The sequence below is a fragment of the Phascolarctos cinereus genome, unplaced genomic scaffold (genome assembly GCF_003287225.1).
Source record: "Phascolarctos cinereus isolate Bilbo 61053 unplaced genomic scaffold, phaCin_HiC Scaffold_726;HRSCAF=1367, whole genome shotgun sequence".
Taxonomy (NCBI): domain Eukaryota; kingdom Metazoa; phylum Chordata; class Mammalia; order Diprotodontia; family Phascolarctidae; genus Phascolarctos; species Phascolarctos cinereus.
Window position 1 is genome coordinate 84,212,097 of NW_027556098.1, and position 11,887 is coordinate 84,223,983.

Genomic DNA, 11,887 nt, shown 5'->3' on the forward strand with positions numbered 1-11,887 from the left:
AATGCTGGGCTCTGGCTTGCCAGGTAGGAAGCTATTAAAGTAGTCCAGGCAGGAATTGCTAAGGGGCTGAATGAGATTTGGTGTCAGGATGAGTTAAGAGAGGATGGATTCAGGAGTTATTGTGAAGGTAGCATTAATGGGACTTAATCTTGGAAGAGAGTGAAGAGTAAACAATTAACTGCCTCAGTCCTAAATTCTAAGAAGTTTCAGCCTTAATTTCTGTACCTTTGTCTAGTTAGTTTTCCAAATATGCTTCTGCTTATGATTGAGACAATAGAAATAGTAATGTACCTCATCAGGAAAGGGGGAAGATCAGAGGTCAGGGAAAATTTGGCAGATTTCACAAAGATTTAGGCCTTTATCATTTATTGAACATTCAGAGTGTGTTATATACTATACACCAGAAGTAAATAATAAAAAGCATCCCTGTTTTAATCTGTAACATATGAAAAGTTAGACATAGTTTTTGGTTAATTTATCATTTTATTAATCATGCTAGCAATAATTAATAAAAGGGATCAGAGATGCTCTTGAATGTCAGATCTCTCACAGAACCCACTCAGTGCTTATATAAGCCCTTGGAAAAGTGGTGTTCCTGAAGGTGGCAATCAACTCTGATTGGTTAACAATAAATGAGAGGAATGAATATCATAATGACAAGTGGACCTATTCCATTGAGAGGCTAGGGGTGGGACTTTGATTATGTCATTTACTTCCAAGTCACCCTCTGCCTTGGGCCATCTAAACAAAAGATCTACCTTCACCCCCCTCCCTTGCCCCCCCACCCAACCTACCTGAGTAGAACCCAATGGGCCAGAATTCACATTCGATTAAATTCTTCGTAAGATTTTTCTAGTTGGGTGGGGCAACAACTCAACCTAGATAAAAGGTGGGATAAATTTTTGGGAAAAGTCACAGATCTCCACAATAATTGTTATTTAATGATCATTTCTCTTATATCTAACCATATAAAATACATACATGTGTAGATGTAGAAATAACCTAAGAAAATAGAGAGTATTTTTGCAGATATGCTTTGATCATTAAAAGTAGATTTTCTTTCATTTTTTTGAGATGCTATTTTTAACTCCTATTTTTATATGAAAATGGGTATGAGCTGTTGGAGGGGGAGACATAGAAAGCTCATCAGAGAGGGGAGGGAATTGACTGCTAGACCGAGGTCTGAGATGAGTTAGAAGAGATCAGATAATAGCACAAGTAGAGTGATCCATGCCCTGTATTTGTAGATTTCTTTTTCTCTGTGGGCTGTGATGATGAATCTAAAATAAGTATAATGCTTTAAAGGTTTATTTTTGGACACAAAGCTTCAAAGAATCATTCACATTGCGATACTTGTATTTTGTAGGTCTATGATGATGGAAAATATGTCTATGTAGTAACAGAACTTATGAAAGGAGGTGAACTGTTGGATAAAATTCTTAGACAGAAATTTTTCTCTGAACGAGAAGCTAGTGCTGTCCTGTTCACAATAACCAAAACTGTAGAATATCTTCACGCACAAGGGGTAAGTGCTTTAAACATTTTATGTATGTCTCTAATACCTAGTTCTAACTCCTATTCACATAATTGTTCGGGTCTTCTTCATGTATATATCATTGATCTGAAAGCAAAAAGCAAACTCCTGTTGAATCATCATTGCTGTTTTGAAACCCTAGCCTACATTACAGTGCCCCAGAAGAGGGTAGACAAAACCTCCTTATATATAACCATAATGTTTTTTGTTAAATGAAACCTGATGCCATAGTTCTTGTGGCCCCCCCCCCAGACCCCAGCATACCCCCTAACTGTCAATCCATTGTAAAGGTGAAGCTATCCCTTAAATTAACCTATATGCACCCATTGAAATTCATAGCTACTTGGGATTGGACCAAAGGAGCCAAATCTTGACCTACTGTAAAATCTACTCTCTGGCCTTAACCAGGGAAATGTACGACCTTCAGTACACACAAACGTATATTGGGGGGAAAAATAGACTATAATGCTCACTGCCAAATACTATTTGAAAGCAACATTCCTCTTGCATCTAGCATTTGTGTTCCTTTGGGCCCAGCCACTGTTAAGTGGGTTTGTGCCAGTATTGAAAGTGGTATACTCCTGCCACATTTGTAAGATTTACCAGGCATCTAAAGCCTCTGGAGATAGTAGTAATTTTGGAACACTTTTAGAACATGGATTTAGCGCTTCACAGGAAGATGCTGCATCAACTGTGAGTGAAATTGTTTGATAGAAGTGAATCTTCAGGGTAGTGAGGCTGGTTGAATTGACTAGATGTCAGGCTTACAATTTGATTGAAAGCACTTGAGAATAATGTTGATTAGACCAAAGAGATTGTTCATAAAAAGGGGGCAGCAATATATGGAGGGAGGGGGAGAGAGATGTTTATGCTGCTCAAAAAAACCTCAGTTAATGATAATAAGGAACAGAATCCTATTTTAAATTGAATTTATAGCTGCAATATCACAGAAAAGTGTTGTTCTCATTTGGGTTTTTCCTTATTCTAATGTCATTTAGATTTCAAGGGACACTAAGAATTCATCATTTGCCTTTAGGAATAGAATACTCACTGAATGAAACATCAGGTATTCTGTAGTAGATGGCAAAAACATTTCTTCTGTTTCAATACTAGAGTAAGAGCAGAAATAACAATCTGCATCCCCGCAGTAGGAAATTCTTTCAAGATTATCCTAAATTTTGTTTTCCATGTTCTCAATCTAATGCAGAAGGGGAAAAAAATTGATGCCATCCTTAATAAATTTTTAAAAATAGCAACCATTTTATTTTGGAGCAAGTTCATCTCAAAGTTTAGTGTGAAATTCCTTTGCTTATACAGCATTTAAAAGTTATTTTCATACAAGAAATAAATATATATCCATTTGAACAAAATTAGAGGAGAAATGCTGGTCTTCTTAAGTTTTCAATTTTTCTAGGTCATTTTATACTAGGAGAAAAGAGGAGGAAAAATATTTTGCATATGTCAGGAAAGAAATATTTGATTAGTATCAAACAAATGAAAGTTCAGAACATCTTGTTATTCACTACTTACAGTTCTGGGTTTTTTTAACATCACTTCCTAATAACTCTCCCCAGTAAAACCTGCCTTTAAAACTTTAAAAATAAGTACATCCAAGCAAAACAAATAACACTTTGACTCTCTCTGAAAATGTATGCCTCATTCCACACCTATTCTTTACCAATCTATGCAAAAGAGCAGAAAATATTAATCATCGATCAGAGTTCTGAAGTCAGTCAACAAGCCTTTATTGTTTATTATTATTATGTGCCAGGCACTGTCCTAAGTGTTGAGGATGCAAAGAAAAGGAGAAAAAAAAACAGTCCCTGCTTTCAAGGGGTTCAGTCTAATGGAGGAGACATAATGAAAATAAGTATGTACAACAATATATATATGTAGGATAAATTGGAGAAATGACTCACAGAAGGAGAGAATTCTTTCATTGTTTTCCTTTTCATTATTGTGGTCATGTAAATTTTTCTCTTGGTGTTGCTTACCTCTTTCAGGATCAGTTTGTAAAACTTTCCTTAAGTTTCTCAGAATTCTTCATTTTCATCTTTTCTTATGGTATATAACATTATCTTACATTATTACACCATAATTTGTTCTACCATTCCCAGTTAACAGGCAGTTAGTTTTCTTCCTGTTCTTTGCTGCTTTAAGTATTTGTGTATATAGAATTTTTCCTTTTGTTTTTGACCTTCTTTGGGCAGATGCTAATGATTTCTTTGGGTCAAAGGGTATGTTATATATATAGACTGACTTTTCTAGTATAATTCTATATTTTTTAGAATAAGTGGACCAGTACACAGGTATACCAACAAGTTCTTTCCACATCCCCTCCAAAATTTTTGTCATTTGTCATCTTTTCTAATCTGTTGAGTGTGAGGTAATAAAATCTCAAAAGATTTGTTTTAATTTGCCATTTCTCTTATTAGTGATTTGGAGTATGTCATCATATGGTTTTAATAGCTTGCATTTCTTCATTTGAAAACTATTCATATCCATTGACCACTTTCTGTTCTTATATTTGTATCAATTTTCTATATTTTTTGGTTATAAGACATTTATCAGAGATATTTGATGTGAAGAATTTTGTCTCCCCAGTTAACTATTTCTCTTCTAATTTTAGGTACAATTATTTATTCAAAAGCTTTCCAATTTTATGTAATCAGAATTGTCCATTTTATCCATTAAAATGATCATCTCTGTCCCTTTAGTTAAGAAACCTTACCCTTCTCATAGTTACCTCCTTCAGTTCTACATTTTTTAAAATGATGAGCCTTTTTTATGTTTAGGTCATAAATCTATTTTGAAGCTTATTGTGGAATATAATTCAAGTTTCTGGTCTAAACCTAATTTCTGCCAAATTGTACTTTCCACTTTTCCCAGCAAGTTTTATTAAATAGAGAGTTCTTACCCCAGTAGTGGATATCCTTGGGTTTATCGGACACTAGGCTAAAATGTTCAGTGGCTTATGGTCTTGCTTAGCTACTCTGTTCACTTAATTAACTTATCTTTTTTTTTTAATCACTCCCTTAAGCCTACTTTTGCTTATTTGTGAAATAATAATGAAAACTTTAAATTTTCATTTTGATTTGTATTTCAATTAGGTGGTTCACAGAGACCTGAAACCTAGCAACATTCTGTATGTAGACGAATCTGGTAACCCGGAATCTATTCGAATTTGTGATTTTGGTTTTGCAAAACAGCTAAGGGCAGAAAATGGTCTTCTGATGACTCCATGTTATACTGCAAATTTTGTTGCTCCAGAGGTGATTATAATATTTATTAATGCCTTGTGTGATTAAGTTTAACAAAACATTTTCATTGTGTTGCAAAAAGAGTCCTTTTTTAGTACTATAACTGGAATATTTTAATGAATAATTTAAGCTGACACCCTTTTTTTGTTTGTTTTTGGAAATACAGTGAATCATGGTTCCTTCGTCAAGTGTGCTTCATCTCTTGCCACAAGTTTTTTATCTTTCTCTAACAATACATTTCTGACTTTCTATGTAATGTCTCTACTTAAATGGCATGCTCTAGAAAAACTGCCCATGCCCATTTCTCTATCACTATCAGTGTCATTATCTTATTTTTCTCTCAACCCAGAATTTTGGCATTATTTCTTTCCAGTTCCCACATTCATTTCACTGTCAAATTATAACAGTTCTTCCTTGTCAGTATGTCTGAATTCTTTACCTTTAGCATTCTCACCACCATCCTAATCAAAATCATCATCTCCTCAACAGAGACTATATACTTCTATTCTCAGCCACACCTTCTCCACTGATCTCTCTGTCTCTAGAGTCTCCCCATTTAAATCTGCCCTGTACAGGGCTGCTAAAGTATGGTAAATGATGAAATCAATGAACAGGCATTACCATCTCCCAGGCATTGAGCTCAGACTCTGGGAGTACAAGGAAAAATAGCTAATAATAATAATACCTGGCATTTTTATAGCTTTACATATGTTATTTCATTTGGTCCTCACAGCAACACTGAGGTACATGCCCCATTTTACAGATGAAGAAACTGAGGCTGATAGAGGTTAAGTGCCTTGCCCAAGGTCATAAAACTAGTAAGTAAATATCTGAGGCAGCACTCAAACTCTAGTTGTGTAAGTCCAGAATTCTTATCCACTGAGCCACCATTGTGATTAATAGAAGAGGGAACAGAAAAACGAGGAGGAAGACGATAGCTAGGATTTCTACAACACTTTAAGGTTTGCAAAGTGTGTTACAAATACAATATTATTTTATTTTTTTTCTTCAGAAAAACCCTGGGAGGTAAGGTGCTGTTATTATCCCCATTTTACAGATAAGGAAACAGGCATGCAGAGGTTAAATAACTTTCCTAGGGTCACACAGCCAATAAGTGTCTGAGGCTGGATTTAAACTGACTCCGAGTCCAGTGCTCTACCCCCTGCCCCACCCAGCTGCTTAAACTTACTACTTAAACTTAAAATGTTTCCCTAATATATCAGATCCAGAATTCTCTGCCTGGCCTTCAGGACCTTTACTTGTGGATTGAATTTCTAATTACTCCTCAGCATATGTTTTCTGCTTCAGCTAAGCAGACATGCTTGTCATAACTTTCACATTACTTGCTTTCTTCTACCTCTGTGCCTTATGTACTTTCTAAGTGTATGCCTTTCTCTATACTAATACATTACTCTCCTTTTCTTCAAAACCCACACCTAAATTCACAGCTTCCAGAATGTCTTCCATTTATAACCAGCTGCAGTCTAATAATCTGTAGCTCTGAGAAGGAAGGAAGCCCCTTGGAGAAAAATCATTGTCATTCATATACATATACATATACATATACATATACATATACATATACATATACATATACATATACATATACATATACATACACCGACACACACACACTCCTCAGCTTCCATAGTACTTGCTATATTGATCTCTACTGTATACAGTAGAACTTAATGTGTTGACTGTTACAATCAAAATTAATTTGAATCAAACTTTGTAACACTGGTGATGAAGGACAGCACAAATATCAGGTGTTTTTTCTATGTAGCTTTGTTTCAGGGAAGATAAATAGTCCATGACAAATCTAATTTTAACAAACAAAAATTTATTATCTAAATCAGGGTTCTGTGAATTATTAATATTAGCTTTGTTTTTACAGGTTTTAAAAAGACAAGGGTATGATGCTGCATGTGACATATGGAGCCTTGGTGTCCTTCTTTATACAATGCTTACTGGGTGAGTTCCTGTGTCTGTCATAAATATTTCTTCGCCCTTTATCCCTCCTATGTATTTTAAGTTTAATGTCAGCCTTTTTTTTTTTTAAATCTTGGACTTAATCTTTCTGTGGAAGATTTTTAGTTAATTTTTTTATGAAATCTATCAGATCTAAATCTTTATTTATATCACATCTGTAATTAGATTATCATTGATGATTTTCTATGGAATGTCTACCTGGCTTATGCTAATTTCTCATATTTTAATTAAAAATACATACTGCGTGTTAAATCTTCCTTGAATAAACTTTGTGAGTTTGGTGTAAAAAAAATTTTCTGTTTCAGGATACTTTAGTCTACAATGTTTTTATGTCTAAAAAAGGATTTTTAGTTTATTGCACATGTGAAAAAGTCCTTGAATTGATAATAATGTTTATTTGTGACATAACTGGAATAGAGTTTTTAAAATGGTAATTTCTGTTCCCAATTTTATTCGGTAGTGTTTTATAGTACAAATAATATTTAATTTGGAGCCAGGTAACATGGAGTCAAGGTTCCAGGTGTGCCACTTTATTAGCTATATGTTATCGGGCTAGTCACTTTGCTTGTCTATGCCACCAGGTTCTCATCTGTAAAATGAGAAGCTGAAGAATTTTAGAGGAATTGTCTCTATAGGTCTAATGCTATATGGATTCTCTCATTACATAGGATTTTCTGTTGTTTGCTAAATGCTAGTTACACAGCAAACTGGTTTTACACTGTGAAGAAATCTAACTCCAGTAAATAATCACCAGATAACCATAGCTTTTTAGTCACCAATATCCTACCCTCACTTTTATATACTAATTAATGGTAACAGGCTTCATATCCCAGCAGCACAACCATGTAGCCAATTGGGCACAAATTTTTAAACATGTTTTGTTTATTGAGAGGTTAGACCTGTGGAAATCTTAGGACATGCAAGAATAACAACTTCGTAAAAGTGACCCCATAAAGTCTTTTTTTAATATAAAAAAAGGAAAGTTGGTTTTGTTTGAAAGATAATTAACTCTTTCCAGCTTACACTTTCACTTTTTATTATGAAGCTTAAGTTTTAGGTCAGTGTTTAGAGCTGCAGGAACTTTAGAGAACATGAGTCTAAATCTCTCATTCTACATGTGAGAAAATTGAGTCACAATGATTGGGTGATTTGCCCTATGTAACACAAGTATAAAGATGGGTGTATGTTGTTGTTTAATCATTTTTCAGTCATATCCGACTCTTTTATCCCCATTTGGAGTTTTCTTGGCAAAGATCCTAGAATGGTTTGCCATTTCCTTCTCCAGCTCATTTTCCAGATTAGGAAACTCAGGCAAACAGCAATAAGTGACTTGCCCAACGTCACATAAGTAAGTGTCTGAGGCCAGATTTGAACTCAAGAAGATGAGTCCTCCTGACTTTAGACCTGGCACTCTATCTACTGCTCCACCTAGCTGCTCATACATAGATACATACATACATAAATACATGAATCGAGAGGGAGGGAGAGAAATCAGGCTGAGGTGTTCTATCTCTGGTATTTCAGATACAAAGACAAAGCACACAGGGCCTCCAGTAATTCACATTTGAGCAATATCCATCGTTGATAAAGTAACATTTACAAGCAAGCCAAAGTCTTAAAATGTAGTTACATTTCAATTTTATTGCAAATTAGCTACACTCCATTTGCAAATGGTCCTGATGATACCCCAGAAGAGATACTGGCACGAATAGGCAGTGGAAAGTTCTCACTCAGTGGTGGCTATTGGAATTCCGTTTCAGACACAGCAAAGGTAATTTTATATTTATATTATATAATTTTATACTTATGTTACATGTTCATATAAACATATGAAAAGTATGCCAAGATTTTGGGTTAATACATAGTATTCTTGATACTTAGGTAAAAAATTATCCCATTGTTTCTTTTTTTCCCCTAGAGGTATTTGACCTTTTTTGATTATCCTTCCAAAGTGACTTTTCATTAGAAACCCTAAATAATACTAGATTAAGAGGAACATGTTGGTTTAAATTATTCAGGCCCTTGGAGAAAGATTCTCATCTTTGATGTCCCAAGCAATGATGTAATTCCAACTGTTACCTCAGCCAATACAGAAAGTACTCCTGGCTTTTGCTTACAATGTTAAGGTCCTTGAGAATGTTGCATACACCCACTCCTTGCTACCTTCTCTCTCCTCAATCCCTTAGAGTCCAGCTTCCCCTATCATACAACTCTATTGAAATTTCTACATCAGAGGTTGCTAGTGTTATCCAAATGCAGTGATGTTTTTAATCTTAATCTCATTTAAGTATTTAATGCTGTTAACAACCCTCTAATTCTGAATTTTCTTTCTTTACTTGGCTTCTGAAGGAACTATACATTCCTGTTTCTTCTCCTTTAATGTTTCCATGTCTTCTTCACCCAATAAGAAGATTGTTCAAAGTTCTGTCCTTGACTCACTTCTCTCATTTCTTTATATGTTCCCTCTTGGCAGTTTTATATGCCTCAGCACAGCATTTTATCCCCATGATATCTCTCCTGAGCTCCATATTCATATTGTGGAGGGCCTTAGATGCCAGACTTAGGAGTTTATACCAACCTATTTGATCCTCTATCCTATTCACATGATTTGATCATGGTTCATGCTGTATCAACCTAACTTCTTGATTTTTCTTCCTTAAAAACAATAGGATCCCTGATAATTGCTTGACTTCAGTACTACTGAAAACAGTCACTTTAACCATTGATGCCCAACTTAGAATCCCCCTTTTTGGGGAATTCATCTTTGTGATACATGGTCTTCTGGTCCATAGCCCTTGTACTTAAGAGAGTTGAGTTCCATTGTTCCATTAAAAGCTGTAACATGGATTAATTTGTCCTCAAATTAACCACTAAATCTCCTAAACACCCTATATTATCATCTATGGGAGGGCATTACCATTGCAGCCGATTTAACAGAGGAGGTGTATGAAAATAACATTCCTACTGAGTTGTCATGATTTTATGTTGTTCTTTTCAAGCAGCTGAGCCAAGGCTTGAGTTCTGTTGGCTTCTTAGATTTACCCCAAGCCTACCAAACCTGAAGAGTGGTCAAAACAATCCTTCCCCTCAGGCTTCCAACCCCTTCTGTCACACAACAATCCCCTTAATTCAGGCTTCATCATCTCTCACCTGCATTATTGTAACATCCTCCTAACTGTCCTTCACACTGCTGCCAAAGTAATTTTCCTTTAGCACAGATACAACCAAGCGACTCCCCTACTCAACTCCAGTGACTTCTGTTGCCTCTAGAATAAAATATAAACTTCTGCCTTTAACCTTGGACCTCTCCTAACTTCATTGGACATTACTGCCCCTTCTTCACTTTGCAGTCCATCCTGCCCTGACATGTTCTTTAACTATCACTCACAGTCTGTCAGTCTCCCATTTCTGTGCCTTTGCACCTGTTGTTTTCATGCCTGGAATGCACTCTTATTTTACTCTATATTTATGCTGTATATTTTTTATAAGTACTTGTTTGTTTTCCTCCTTGCACATTATTGCATTTTTTGTACTTGGAGCTCCAGAATCTGGCATGGCATGGATTCTTAATCAGAACTTGTTAATTGAGTCTTGGATGTGTTATAATTACACACTGAAGAATAGCAGCTATAAAATGTATCTATATCTTTGCTTAATTTCATAAATATTTCTTGCTTGCAACTATATTGTGATCCTTGTATTAGTGCCACCATCTGCTTACTTTTCCTGTTATTCATTTTGGCAAATGAAGCTAGTTATATAGTGGCATACCTTTTGGACTAGTTTCATCAGGAATTTATGTAATATTAACTAGGGATTGCTGTTCATTTTACTCCTTTCTAATTGATACTCTGTCCTGCTCCCCACAGTGACTAGTTTACACTTTGTCTTTTCTCTTCAACCTTCCTACCTCACCTCTCCCCCAATCATCAGTAGAGAACTACCCCCATACTTAACTAAGAAAATAGAGGTCATTCACCATGAATTCCATTTTCTCCTCTTATTTGTGTATTAAAACCATTTGATATGTAGTATTTCTTCCTTTGCTCCAGTCTCCCATCAACCAAGGCCAGCACCTACGCATGTTCCTTTGGTCCCATCTTCTCCCAAAAGATTACCCCTACAGTCATTCCCTTTCTCTTGCTACTCTTCAATCAGTGTATCACAGGATTTGAGAGTTGGAAGTACCTCCACACACAACAATCTAATCTGACTCATTCGTGAAAGGAATCTTCACTGAAACCCAAATATATCCAGTAATCTCTTTCTGTCTACTGGCTCTTTTTCATCCTTGTGGTCTAAATCTCCCTATCCTTACAAAATGCTCAGTGAACCCTAACCTACTTCTCTCTCCTCCTTTTCTCAAATTTTTAGAAAAAGCTGTCTACAAAGATTGCCTCTTCTTCCTTTCCTCTCACTCAGTTCTCAGCCCTCTTCAATCTAACTTCTGACCTCATCATTCTAGTGAAACTGCTCTCTCCAAAGTTACTGATGATCTTTTAACTGATAACATTTAATGGTTTTTTCTTGATCCCAATCCTTTTTTATCTCTGTACTAAATTAGACAATACTGACCCGTTTGATACTCTCCCCTCTCCAAGTTTATAAGACTTTTTACTCTTAATTTGCCTTTTACTTGTCAGACTGTTCCTTGTCAGTCTCCTCTCCTAGGTAATTGTTCCTATTACATCCCCTAATTTTGTATGTGTTCTCCAAGGCTGTGTCCTAGACTCTCCTCATTTCTCTTTTTATACTCTCAAAAGACAACATTAAATTTCTTTTATTATGATTACAGGATCTTGTTTCAAAAATGCTTCATGTAGATCCACATCAAAGATTAACTGCTGCCCTTGTACTTAGACATCCCTGGATAGTTCACTGGGACCAGTTGCCCCAATACCAGCTAAACAGACAAGATGCTCCACACCTAGTAAAGGTAAACTTGCTAATATAACTTAACATTTTTAAGACGGTCCAGGAGACACTGATGACTAAATAAAGATTTCTAGAGATTCTTGCTGTCCCCTTCCTCCACTCTTCCATTGTTATTGAGCATTTGCCTTCTGTTGGGAGCTATCTCAACAAATTACAATGAGTAGAT

The 11,887-nt window shown here is 35.6% G+C and overlaps 1 protein-coding gene across 1 annotated transcript in view; it reads left to right on the forward strand.

The window, feature by feature from the left end:
- Window positions 1–11,887, forward strand: part of RPS6KA3 (ribosomal protein S6 kinase A3) — a 103,406-nt gene that overhangs the window by 83,951 nt on the left and 7,568 nt on the right. The window contains 5 exon segments of the mRNA XM_020989910.2: window positions 1,367–1,525; window positions 4,645–4,806; window positions 6,692–6,768; window positions 8,440–8,557; window positions 11,582–11,722. Coding sequence (XP_020845569.1) covers window positions 1,367–1,525; window positions 4,645–4,806; window positions 6,692–6,768; window positions 8,440–8,557; window positions 11,582–11,722 — 657 coding nt within the window.